The 14787-nt window shown below is 37.2% G+C and overlaps 1 protein-coding gene across 1 annotated transcript in view; it reads right to left on the bottom strand.

Moving 5' to 3' along the window:
• Positions 1-14787, bottom strand: part of LOC128013181 (arf-GAP with GTPase, ANK repeat and PH domain-containing protein 3-like) — a 99853-nt gene that overhangs the window by 33867 nt on the left and 51199 nt on the right. Inside the window, 2 exon segments of the mRNA XM_052595947.1 lie at positions 2652-2813; positions 12021-12173. Of these exon segments, the coding sequence (XP_052451907.1) occupies positions 2652-2813; positions 12021-12173 (315 nt within the window).

Below are 14787 nucleotides of genomic sequence, written 5' to 3'. Positions count from 1 at the left end.
CTGGACATCATTATATCAGTATAAAAACTATTTAAAAGTAAGAAAAAAAAAGATAGGACAAAATAGAGCAAAAGTGAAACTGATTAAATGATTGGAAGATCGTATTGCTTATTTTATATACTGATTATTGATATGTTCAAATGTCTGCTTATCGATATGCAGAGCCAATAATAGATTATATTATATAGATTATATATACACAGATATTTTCTGCCATAATAATTACTAAATGACCATTAAGACTAATCAAAATAGTAGATTAAATATTTAATATTTAAATACATTAAATACATACAAAATGTCAAAATATATAAAACAAATAATATTAATATAATAATAAGTGAGATATTATCATTCATATTTGTAAAAAATATTTAAAATTGTGCTGAAATATGTACATACCAAAAACAACAATGATTAGATTAAATATATATATATATATATATATATATATATATATATATAAATAAAAAAATCGAATAATAATTGTGTATATATATATATATATATATATATATATATATATAAAAATCTAATAATAATTGTGTATATATATATATATATATATATATTACTATTAATAATAACAATATTTAGTTTTTACATATTAGCTTTAAATATTTAAACATGAATAATTGAATAATTGAATTAAAATGTAATAGTGGTAATAGCTGGTACTAATACTGCAGTAGTAGTTATATATTTAATATTTTACAACTCTTACTAGTAATAATACCTATTCTTTTTATATTTAAAGGTAATTATTATTACATTTAATGTGTTTAAATATGTTATTTAAAAACCTGAAGAAAAAAAATTACTCCAAAAAGTACATAATTTGTGATCCAAATTTTTCAAACCATACATTCAGTACAGTCTAATTTAATGTTATACTTTATTTTTCTTTGCTATAAAATATGCAATGAGAATGCAGCCTTATTTGTCAACTACATATATAGAAATTGCATGTTTCCAATAGAAGACTACAGAAAGCCCAGATTAATCAAGCTCCAGAATGGCTTTCCGGTACAGGAGCGAAGATAAAGGTATGGTCACAAAGGCATTAAAGCATCAGGAAAACTGTGTTGGCCTTTCAACACCTGAGATGTTCATGATACCGGAGATGCTCCACTGAAGCTGTTCAAATGAAGACGCTCTGCATGTTTGACTCAAACTCAGGGTCGAAACAGTTCAAAGGGTCCAGGCCTGCTTGAATCAAAAGCATCAGCTCTGAAATCAACTGATTCACTAAAATGAATAAGACTTCATTTAGTTGTCTAAGCGTGTCTTAATAGTGGACGTTCACGTAAAACCATCAGCTGCCCGAGACTATTTCTCCTGGACACTTCCAGAGACGTTCGCTCATAAAGCGAAGCACAAAAAAGTTGCCTCACCTTCTTCGAGAGCGACAGCACATTTGATTTATGATGCTTCACAACAGCTAAAATTCGATTTCTGCCAGCGTTCGCCGCTTCTGATTGCCCTGTAAATGAGATAAACTGATAGCAATTTATTCAAGGATCCAAGCGCCCCCCTCCCACCTCTCCCACTCCTCTGCCTTCAGCAGATACCACTTGCTCCATGTGAGTGATTCTCATACTTAAGCAATATGTCTGTATTCTGCATGCACTCACTAGAACAGACAAGCACGCACTAATAGAACCTTTCAAGCTGTACAGGGGCAAAAACGACGACGTTCATGATGGAAATTGCATCCGCACACACATTCAGCCACTGTTATTCTGCCAGATGACCAAGCAAAGCTTAAGAAAATCAGATGTTAGACCTCATACTCTTGAGGAACTGTCTGCGTAATGAGACAGAACGAGCATTAAGAACGTCTTTAACTCCTGCTGCAATGGGAAATGACCACGTTTGCGATCCCTTGAGCTTTTAATGTCATCCATACACATTTAAAACGAATAAAACAGTCACAATAGTGGCGCTGGATCATTTGAGGCGATTTTAGCTCATGTAAAAACACAATTAAACTTGATCCTGGTCGCATTTAAATAGCGGAAACGGATGAAAATTAAACAAAAATCCTTCTTCAGACGCTAAATGTTGACAGAACTGAAGTCTTTAGTGCTTGATTGTGGTCTTTCTGTGTGACTTCAAAGATGCACATAGGCTAAATGTGGATTTATTAAATAGTTTTCCCAAAAAAACAACAACAATGATTTTATTAGGAAGCGCCTGTGTCATCATCATTGATGGACGGTGTCCATCTAGTTGATGGATTTTGCCCATTGGCAACAAAACAGCCTGAGGGAAGCGCTTTTGTTTCCTCAATAACAACCAATTAGGAGACTGTATTTGTCATTGGGATGGGCAATAAAACCCAAGTGGCACCGTCTTCATGACACATCATCTCTGTTGTACGTGGCACAAAACAATGGATCACTAAATGAAGATTTCTAATTCAGAAAAGGATTTAATTATTTTGTTAGCCACAGGCCAATTTGATTTTTTTGTATGAGAGCATTTTGTACCTAAAACAAGCCTACAAATGCTAAAACTGTAACTTATTTCCAATAAACTACTGGTATTTGTGTTATTTTGTTATCAATGGTTCAGTGAGATATAAATGATACAGTAAATTCAAATGTTTGGTACAAATGATACAAACTTGTACAGTTGTATCCCTTTACCTTCATTCCCTGCAGAAAGGCCGTCTGGTTTGGTGATGCCTGTGCTTTTTTTCCGTCTGTGTTTCTTGCGGTTGGCATGAGGTGATGGTGGAGGCTCAAGTTTGGGACTGGTGGCGCTGCTCATGCCAGGGGTGGAGCTGAGAGGATCTGACATCCCATTGGCTGGAGGAAAGAAAACAGACATGAAGTTCAACCAAAGATGAAAAAAAAAACTAAAATCCTAATAAAAACTTGCATTAACAGGGGAATATCGATCTGTCTGCTAACACCCCAGAAACAAATAATGCACGTATCTGATTAATATCAGTGTAGATGCGATCAGACGAAACTACTCTCAGCTAGCGCATCTTTTCGGAGTAACTAGCAGCATTGTCACCTGACCTGAATACTGCATGCTGATTCGCTAAAATGGACTTATTGGTTTCTGTTGTAAAACGTGAACTCGCGATGACTTGACTGCAAACAATACCGACTTTTGTGACAAACCGTGTTTAGGGTTCATACTATATGTGGAAAATCACACATGGCAGTCATTTTTTTTAGCATTTTTTTTTGTGTGCAAATGAACTCTTCATATACACACAACAATAAAATAAAAACCAACAACTTTTTGCTTCCTAGCACAACTGATGAACAGTAACCCTTCTACCCACTTCCACCAGATTTCACAGTACAAGTGAAGATCCACAAGCACAGAGAAAAACAAGAGCTGGACCACGCCTCCGTTTCACCTCTATTAGCTTGACGAGAAGGGGACGTGCACGTGAGAAACAAATGATGATTTGCTGTTGCCCGAGGACCAGCGCTGTAATGGGTGATGCCACATGAGCATCCGAGAGGTTGTGTTGGGCGTAAGGTACAGATGCGATATTAACCTGCCGTGTTTTTCTGTGACGCGATAAGAAAAGGGGGTGCCAGTGGGGAAGCCACGGCCATCTTTCTAAACCTCATGACACTTGCACATCATTTTTGGGTGCCCTCGGGACACTATTACCCACAACCCCCCGACCAGCCCAGGGGCAGAGGGGCCCAACAAAGTGGACCCCATATTGTTAGCGGCCCTCAGAAACACACTCGCACACACAGTGTGTCAGATGCGGGCAGTCTCCTCCATTGTCTTGGCATCAAAAGCTCATTGCAGTGTTGCGAACTCCATTCATCTCTACAGGCCTGGGGTGTATAAGAGTGTGCGTGTGCAGATGTGTGTGTGTGTGTGTGTGCGCCACGACATTTGGGTCTGGAAGTGTCTGAAACCCGCGGAGCTAAATAACGCATATTCTAATGGCACCAACAACCATTAGCCTGTGTAGAACATTAGGCGTAATTTGGGGGTTTACCTTGAGGGATCGCTGGGCTTGCATGCTCTTTAAAGAGAGAGAGAGATGGAGGCAGCGCAGGGGGTACAGGACAATAAACTACAGCCACCCGACCCGCCGTAGGCTCAGATGACTTTAGCATCTAGCTAATGCTAACTTTAACACTTCGGTTTCCCTGCGACAGTTCCATACAGTGACCGTTTCTTTCATATGGTAAACCGACACAATTTGTTGTTTTATTGATAAGACGCGTTTAATAATTATGATTGAGGCGTTTAATAAGAACAGCTTGATAATGAATAAATTATGAAGCGGAGGATTACTCAAATGCACTGTGGGATTTGAGCTTAATTACACATGGCAAGAGACAAATTAGAGGGTTTAACAATTAGCCTCGTTACACAATTACGATAATTCTCAATCAATATTGTTGCTTTATCAAAGACGTGCAAGAAAGATTCGTCCTAATGATAATGTTACTGTGGTATGTAGGTAATGTACATGTAAATGTATAAACGTTTTTGTAAATTAATTTCTTTAATCATATGTCAAGATCATGGGCTTAAATTTATACATTCATATTTTAATTCATAAAGCACTTTTCACAGTTGTAATTACTTTTCACTTTAAATAGTAATAATAATTGTAAATTAATAAGTGGTGAATTTTTAATACATATAGATACATATTTGTGCAAAATAAACAAACACATGAATTCTACATATAAATTATATTATTACATTTACTTAAAAATATATCAAAATAAATAAATAAAAATTATTTGTCTTTGACACTAAATAAAAAAAAATATTATGCAGTTTTATTAAATTAATCAAAGATATAACCTACAATAATTTTGTATTTTAATATCTAAATATTATTTATTAACAGTATCTAAATAAATTAAAATGTACTATCATCGGACATTATTATATTAGTGTAAATGCACTTCAGTATAATCTGTAAATTTAGACTGCCTGTTTCTGTCAGTAATACTAAAAAAAAAAAAAAAAAAAACCTCAGTGGTGCTCATAAGAGGTAGAACAAAACCCTCACTTAAGGCCTCTTTCTTTTCCCAAGATCACTGTGTTTACCATGAGTGCCGTTTAGGCACTACAAAGCAGATATAGTGATATGAGCTCGCTGGAAACACGGCAGGTTGGCAGTTGATGCTTCATCACTGACTCTGTGTTCACCATTGATATTCATGACTTTAAGAGTCTGCTCTCCCTCCCGCGTATGAATGGCGGAGCGGCGCTCCCAGCTGCCACACACGTTGTGGCAGGGACGCAAACGTCTGTTTCAATTTCTACACTCCTCTTCCCAACAGCCCCCCTGGGACCAATCATTAGCTACAGCAGACAGCTGGGGGTAGAGGGCTTCTGAGAATACTGTTCACACACTACACACATGCAGAAGCTTTCGCACATACAAGCACACAAACACACACACACACACACAGTCTCAGTGAAGAGTGCCCATCTCCGGCTGTGACAGCAGGGGCATTGTGTGTGTAGGCTGAGGTTAACAGTGAAGGGCTGCCCTTGTCAGATCAACCATCTGAACCTCTGTTTACAGAGTCATGATTAAACTAAAAAGTACCCTGGTACAGCAATAGATGGTTACAAATGACATCATGCTTTTTTAGTTAATCCATGTTCACACCAAGAATAACAACTATAAAGATAACAATATTAGCGTTCACACCAGGGCCGATATCGTCTGTTTATTCTTAGCGCATGCTTATCTGCCGCTTTAAATTCTCAAGCTTGTTATAGCAGGATGGACTCTGATTGGGCATCAATGATCGTATCTTCATCAGCTGGAAAAAAAACATTCTGAAAATTCTGTGCCTTTATCGTTATAGCTGTGGTGTGGACTTCTTTAATATTGAGAACAATTTGTAGAACTATATCTTTATTGTTATTTTTATAGTTATCATTGATTTGAACAGGCCTTCATACTATGGTACTGAATTAAATGATTATTATGGTGCATTGATAATTTTAATTAATTATTTTATTATAAAAAGTAACCACTGTGATCTTTTGATTTGACTGCCCTGCATCTTTGACAATTTTTACGTTTTATTTCAACCTTTTCTATATATTTTATCGTACCATAATATCGTTCCCTTTTTGGACCGGATGTTTATTAAAGTGTTTTCTTTATCAGAATACTTAAGAACACTTATTTAATAGACATGGTACCATAATAATTTTTTTTAATTATGTATACAAGGGGTGCTCTGATTGATTGGCTACCAATCATTATCGGCCGATAATCCGATAATATAAAATGATCGTCTCACGTTCCACACATGGACTGCATACGCACTGCAAACGGAGTATGTGTGAACCTGGTGTAACAGCTCATGAAAACTAGGTTTGTGCTGTGTGTAAGCTATTGTGCAACATTTGCATGAACAAAATGCAGTGCATGAACAAATATTTAGGTGAGAAATATATATATATATATATATATATTTGAAAAAGTAAAAGAAATCAACACGTCCTGTTTGGCAGTGACAGCTCTTAAAGTACTAGAAGCCAAAAAACCTAATAGCCCAGCTGTTGTGATATCTGTTGATCAAAGACCATAGAAAAAAAAAGGAAATCAATAACTTTTGAAGCTTTAAGGATTCATCTATATTTAATCTAGACTTGTTGTTATTTTTAAAGTCTTATAAATGTTAAAATTGATAGCTCTCATTTATTTTGTAATGTTGATCGGCTAAAACCAATGGTTCAAATCTATTGAAAATCTATAATGGTTAATCTATTTCATACAGACATCAGTAGTATTGGTATCATTGATACTTGCCTTCAGTCATAAAAAGATGCCACCAAATACATTTTTAAAAACACAATATCTTTATGTTTTTTCTACATTAATTTGAAGATTTAATGTAAATTGCAATATAAAAGTATATTTAAAAAATAATAGTTAGGCGTGATTAATAGCGAATAATTTTAGAAAAAATGTGTGATTAAGCAAATTTTTTAAATAAATAAATTAATCTTCTGCAATGTTGCTACATGTAAATGTATTTTACCTGGAAAACAAGCCAAAAAAAGTTTATCTAAAAACTTAAGAAGTCTGAGGTGAGGTAAATTGAAGTGTGCAAGGGACCTGAATGCATTTACAGCCTAATCTCAGTTTAGCTGGAGCCACTCTTCAGGCAGCAGGAAATAAGGTGGTCATCTAACCTGCGATTACCGAGTGTTAGCGTCCCTGTGGGAAATGCCACTTTACACTGTGGATCTGGAGACGAGGGCTGTGGGTGAGCCATGGAAGATTGGAGGGTGTGAACAAAGAACATTAACTCATTTCTTAATAGCTCTCAAAAAATTTTCTTCCAGCATACGTGAGGAGAAACTTCGATTTCTCGCAGTCGCTAATTTGAGAGCTAGCGGTGCGGACGGTAATTTTGCGAGGAAGACGATGACGCCCCCCCTCCCTCCACTCCTAGCCCTTGACACGGCAGCCGTGTGAGCAGCCCCCGTCTGTAATCAATGCCAATGGCTGCAATTAATGCTGAGAAAAGTGTGCAGAACACAATCACTACTTCCTTCTTATTATTGTCAATTAGAAAGCGCTAATCAAGGCATGGGCAGCACACGTCGCTGCTCTCTCCAAACGAAATGTCAAACTTCATTACAGCCGAGAGCTGGAATCAAACTCCCTGCGCTCGCTGCCTCCTCCAGCTCCGCGGGGGAGACGTCTTCTCCGCCTCTAACCACAGCAGATTTCAGATTAGCACCACACCGCTAGACTAGCTCAGATGCTGCACGCTAATCTACAGGCTAACTGATCAAGCCTAAAAGCAGTTCATCACACTTTATTTTGATAATTCCAATAATATTACGATTCAATGCATAAAATGATAAGGGGGGAAAAATCTAGAAAACTGCAATAAATGTGTACATAAGCATTATTTCCATAAAATGATCAACAGAGCAAGAAAACCACCTTAGCAATTGCTTAGCAACATACTAACAACAAATCAGAATATATGTGAATATGAAGATTCTATGCATACAATGATCAACACATAAGAAATCTACCTAGCAACCACCCGGAACATCCTAGCAACCATCCAGAAGACCCTAGCAACTACATAGCAATATATTAACTACTAATAAGAACAAATTCACAAATAATGACAGCCGAACAAGAAAAATACCTTGTAACCACCAAAACACCCTTGCTATTGCATAGCAATATGCTAGCAACCAACTAGAAAAAATGTGTAGACAGCTACCTAGCAACCACCTACAATGCCTTAGCAACACCTTACCAACCACCCAGAACACCCTATCAACTGTAGAGCAACATACTATCAACCAACATAAACATATGCAGAATTTAGGATTTTATGCCTACATTGATCGATGGAGTAAGGCAACTATCTAGCAACATCCCATAACACCTTAGCAACACCTTAGCAACACCCAAGCAACCACTGAGAACACTCTAGCCACTGCATAGAAACATGACAGAAACCAATTAGAACAAATCTGGGAAAGCAGATTATATGCATAGAATGGCAACAGAGTGAGAAATCTACCTAGCAACCACAAGAACACCCTAGCAACACCCTGGTAACCACCCAGAATGCCCTAGCCTAGCAAATGCATAGCAAAATGCTAGAAACCAATCAGAACAAATGTGGAATGCATTAACCAATCAACAGAGTATGAAAACTACCTAGCAACCACCAGAACACTTTAGCAACACCCTGGTAACCACATTGAACACCCTAGCAACTGCATTTTCAGAAAATGTAAAGACCAAGTTCCTTTATAAAACTGTACAAAAAAGCACTAGTGAAGTATACAAGATAATTAAGAGATGTTTGATACATGCTGAAAATACAATTACAAAACACACACACTGCAGACACTCTCTAGCATGTGCAGCACATATATAACTAAGAGCAGAATGCAGATTTAATCGGAAAGATCAGTATTCAGAGGCTGTAGCTTAGAGAGAGAACAACACTCCCATTATATGGAAATAGTTACTGTTTGAGAAGATTATCAATCTACCGCTGCTCATCTCAACAGTCCTGATCTGCTGGTTGACCTTCAACCCTTGACAAGGATAATGGCATGACTGGGGCTTGCTTAAGATCTGTTTAACACCTAAATAGGCATCAAAGGTAAATTTGTGTAAAACATTCCTGATGATACGGAGTTGCAGATACATGTAATTCTAGCATGACTTTCTGTTTCCTATGGGACACGAAATATAATTTTTTTTCCATGCAATGAAAGTCAATGAGGTGTAATGTTTTGTATTGTATAGATAAAACATTTTGTATCTTCTTTTTTTTTTTACAATACAGCTCAAAATTTTGGGGCCAGTAAGATAAGACAAAAATATGAAGCAACATTGATAATGGTCAGAAATGTTTCTCAAGCAGCAAATCAGCATATTAAAAGTTTTTTTTTTTTTTTGAAGGATCATGTGACACTGAAGACTGAAGAGTAAATTTAAATTTATTAATATAGAAAAGAGTACTTTTAAATTCTAGTAATATTTTACCAATTATAAATTGCAATTAACTGAATTTCTAATCAAATAAATGCAGCTGTATTTAGTTAAATGTAATTCATCAATTACATTTTGTATACTGTAAATTTCAATTTTCCTGATTCTGACTGTAGCATTTAAATAGATTTTTAATTCTTTATTTTTTGTGTGCGTTTCAATTTTAATTTATTTAGAAAAAACAGCATACAATCAGAAATGTGTTGTTTATTTGCCAGAGTATGAACATAATTACTGGCTGATCAGTATCTGACATTAAAATAAGCAGTTAAATACCGACTCACTGGTCAACTAATCAGTTGTTGAACAACTAGTTCATCATGCATATCTAACCATACCCCACCGCACATCACATGAACGCAAGAACAATGACAAAACAGAAGAGAAAACCTGCACCCAACAAATTAGGTTTTCTCTTGGTGTGCACTTTCCCAAGATCTCCAATATAAAACGCTATTATCTCCATTATGACCTGTAAAGCTATAATACTCTCAGTAAACGCAAGAACCGAGAGGCTGATGGGTAACAGGTCATAGAGAAAATGCATCCACCAAATCCTGATACAGCTAAAAGTCTGAGGATGTGTGCTTGTGTGTGACAATAACTATTTTACACCAGGGCCTAATGAAGTGCTTTGTCACACACACACACACACACACGCAGCTCATTCCGCGGCTATGGCCGCTTTGAGTAATTCTGCTTTAGGATGTGGAGCTGATGGGTGTAGACGGGGGGCCGATGGCGGAGCGGGGCTGAAATTGATTGTTCGACAAGCAGAGACGAGCAGAGAAGGGCGAGTGTTGCGCGGCATCGTGTTCTGTCTGCGACACCACGGGGCCACACGGCGGGGCCTCCATTTTGCTCATAAAGAGCGCTCTTTAAACTAGCGGGGCCCCTGGGACCCTAACAGAAGGAGGGGGGGAGGAGAGAAAGAGAGAGAGAGGGCGAGAGACAAAAACGGAGACGGCGATAGCGCGAGGGCGGGGGGGAGAAACAGAGCAGCAGCTAATGAGAACGACGAGTGCGCAAACATGCATGGAAATGACTGTTATTCTGTTGATGTGCATTTAAGTGCTTTTTTACTGCCAGCCGACAAAGAGAGGGAAATAACCAGTGATGAATGTTGTTCCCGTAAAGCATTCATTTTCCAACGCGGGAGGGGAAAAAAATAAGTAGTGAAGACGGGGGGAAGAATGTGCAGCGTTGTTACGCCCGGCAAATATATTATTTGACTTCACTCAAGTGCACTGACAGGATGGAGAGAAAGAGAGAGAGAGGGAAGGATAGGCGAAATGGAGAGACTATTTGCAGTTGGTGGTGGGACCAGAGTTGCCATTAAAAAGCTGCAATTACCAAATGATCCTGATTAGCGATTGGCTTGTTAACAGCAAAACCACTGATACAAGTAATGAACAAAAGTGCCATAGTTTCTACAGTTACTACTACTAATAGACTACTATCTTTAACTTATTAAAAACCTTCAGTTTGTCGCAAACAAAGAGCAGTTGCTGAAATATTCTGACTTGGTTAAAGTTGCAATGAAATCTGGATCAGTTTTTATGAACTGCGATGATGCATTTCCAGTTATCACCATGGTTAATCTAATCTTAAAATTTATTTTTAAGATGTAACGTACACTTTTTAATGTTTTGGAATATCTTTATATCTCACTTTGGTTGAATTTGATTTGATTTTTTGTTTGTTTTATGCAGTAGAAATTGTGAAATATTATTTGAATTTAAAATAAGTGTTCTCTATTTGAATATATTTTACAATTTAATTTAATCCTGTGACGCAAAGCTGAATTTTCATCATCATGACTCCAGTCTTCAGTGTCACATGATCCTTCAGGAGGCATTCTAATATGCTGATTTGCTGCTCAAGAAACATTCATTATTATTAATGTTGAAAAACACCGCTTTCAAACTTTTGACCTGTACTGTACATTTATAACACGTTACTTGTTTTATTATCTTAGCATTAAATTACAGAAACCTTGTGTCTTTTTTTAATACAACAGCTGAGAAAGTGATGGCAAAATTGACATTTTTCTCTTTTCTGGCCAACATAATCTCTTAATATGTTTTTACTCTTTTGGAAAGTCGTAAAACAATGTAGAAAATCATGGATTTGTCAAAGTTAAATTTGTTATAGTTTCCGTTCACTACTACGTTGAAGTTGTAGTATGACTAAATACTAAAAACTAACATCTTTGGCCAATTACCATTGTGCATTATACAGAAATAATATGCTAAAAATCATGTATTGATGCATTCACTACTTTGGTACAACTGGTGCATAATCCCGCCATCAATGACCCTGAAGTACGACCTAATAAGTATCAAAGCAATGTGAAAAACAACTGTCAAGAAAAAAAACAGGTTGAATTTTAAACATATCGTAAAGTAAAAGTTAATAAGACTGATCTGAGAAAGAAATTTAAAAGGGAAGAGTCTGTAGAGAAGTAAAGCAGACGTTTCTTGGCTTGTCCTCTGACCTGCTGTGGTGCTGATGACAGCCTCACTCCACTGTTCAGCGCTGGACACAGAGAACGAGCGCTGGTGCATCCCCTCTTTACTAGTTCCCAAAGTCACGCCAGCCACCGAGCCTCCAGACTGCAGGGAACTGCTGCTGTTAGAGTGAGGAGTGCCTGCAGGATGAGAAGAGAGAGAGAGAGAGATGCTCAAATCACATTTCACACACCTTTGTGTGTATATCAGTGCCTTAAGTGTTTATTGTAGAACATATTAGCACCAAAAGTACATATGCTACACTCATAAAAAAAAGGTTCAAAAACTGTCACTGGAGCAGCACCCTTTGAAAAGATACAAATATGTCATTTTTTTGGTACCAATATGCATAATAAGTGCCTTATTAAAATACTTTTTGAAAAGGAACTATGTCCTAGTGACAGCTTTTGTACCTTTTTTTCTGGGAGTGTAGTACCTTAAAGATACATATTATATTAGTACTTAAAGTGTATGAAGTAGTACCTACAGTAAATTATATTGATATTTGATAGCCTGAATGCTAACTGCATAAATAAATTTAAATTTAAATAGTACATATTAGCACCTTTTGAAAGAGTTTGCCCCCACTGACAGCTTTTGTACTTTTTTCTTTTTCTCTTCTGAGCGTGCACAGCATGTTGGAGGCATGGCCCAACAGTTTCCACATGTAGTCCACCCTTTCACACTAATATCTTTATCAATAAAAGTGGCCAAAAAAGGCTAAAAACAATCATGTATCATGATTTCCCTTGTATAAGTATTTCTGTAGCTCAAACATTAGAGAACAGCGCTAGCAACGCCAAGATCATGGGTTCGATTCCCAAGGAATGCATGAACTGATAAAATGTATACCTTGAATACAATGCAAGCTACTTTGAGATAAATGCATCTGATAATTATAAATGTATACTGTAGTACTAAATGACAACCATTTTCATTCACCATGGTATTTACATTACAGTATAAAGAATTATTGTCGTTTATAATTAGCTAATTAATTTAAAGGCATAGTTCACAGTTGAGGGTAGCCATTTTTTTCATGCTTTGGAAGTCAATGGGTACCGTCAGTGTTTGGTCACCAAAATGTCTTATTTTGTGTTCAGGAGAAAAAAAGAAACTCTTACACGTTCGGAACAAAATCAAGGCATGCAAATGAAAGAATGATCTATCCCTTTAACAAAAAATCCACCAGTTTCTGGCAAAAAATAAATAAATAAATAAAATACTTTATATCAAGAGTCAAAATTACCAAAGTCCATAGCAAAACTATGTTTCAGTTATTAATAATACCTGATGGCAATCAACAAACAATCTCAGAACCACTACTTTCCTATATACAGGATGAGAACCATAAAGTATCAACCATATGTAGGACTAAAGAAGTTACAGTAAAGATTCTGGGAGTATATATTCTGTATCTGATCTCTCTGTGCTACATGAGCAGTCAGTGTCTCACCCTGTCTCCCTCCCTCTGCGTTTCTGCCACTAATTAGCCCTTAATTAACAAGATACACTCGGAACGGTAATTAGCTCTCCCCCACTCTCCGCCTGACACATCCATCTCTCCCGGCGGCAGCGGCTGTGCTGACGGCCCTCCCTGGCTTCAATCAGCGGATTCACCAGCCCGGCTGTGTCGCATGGGGTCCTTTCCTCCTGTTCCCGAAAAACAGGCGCCCTGCTTGATAGAGACGACGGATCATATTTAAAATTCGACATTCCAGGCTCAAAGTCAGGTTCGGATGGATACCTATAGAATGATTTTTTTCCTGCCTGTTTCTTCCTTAAGATCTTACATTGTTTGCGCTCGGCTCATTTTCAAATTGGTTAGCCTATTCTTACAAAAATCTTAGCACATTACTAAGATTAAATTGTCTAATGTGCTGTTTATATGCTTCGGTAGTTCCCGAGGCTTTAAAGACACAGTAGATATATAACTTCATCTATGCATCAGAACGATGTCTTGACGTTATCCGCATCACGAAATCCACTTAAAAGTTTTACCCACATGCACGTCAACAAAAAACTTGAAAAGCACACAGAAAACATTGATATTTTATTTACTAGGCTCTAATGCATTTCACAGTGGGACTAAACTTTTCTCTGTTGTTTTTCGCTTTATGCAATTTTGCCTTTTTCCCCCGACACGTTTCCTTCGCTCCCCTCCCTCCGCAGCGCTGATTTGGAGCATGCTAATTTAGCAAGTACTCCACAGCGTGAGCTTGAAGCTCTATCGCTCTCTCCCTGCAAGAGACGCCCTTCCCCTATGGGGACCGCAAGATTAATATTCTCGCACCCAACAAGATAATTACTGATACTAATTAGACATGATTATGTGAATTTGATACACTTATTACTCTCGCTAATGGTTAGGACGCATTAGGCTAACAAGAGTCTGTTCTTCGCAGTTTACTTTGGCGCCTGGCAAAAAAGCGCCTTGACACAATCAGTAGTAATTCGTGAGTAATTGAAAGAATAGAGGGTTACTCTTATATTTGTCTGTTCGGAGACATGTAATCACACCAGTATTGTTGAAGACAAGATTTTATTAATATCTGTCACAATATTAGCCCTGACTAGATCCCTCAACAATGAATCAAATAAGACGCCGTTATTACTCGGATCAATGCCGTACGATATTGGCATCCAGCAGAAGTAGTAATTAATGTTTTGGAGCAAATTGCTTATGAACTATGTGTTCATAAACTCATTGGAGTATCAATGATGTTCCTTTAATGCCCATAAAAACCTGCAGCA

This window comes from Carassius gibelio, chromosome B24, assembly GCF_023724105.1.
Source record: "Carassius gibelio isolate Cgi1373 ecotype wild population from Czech Republic chromosome B24, carGib1.2-hapl.c, whole genome shotgun sequence".
Classification (NCBI taxonomy): Eukaryota; Metazoa; Chordata; class Actinopteri; order Cypriniformes; family Cyprinidae; genus Carassius; species Carassius gibelio.
Note: the sequence above shows the minus strand (reverse complement) of the source record. Positions and strands in the feature narration are given on the sequence as shown.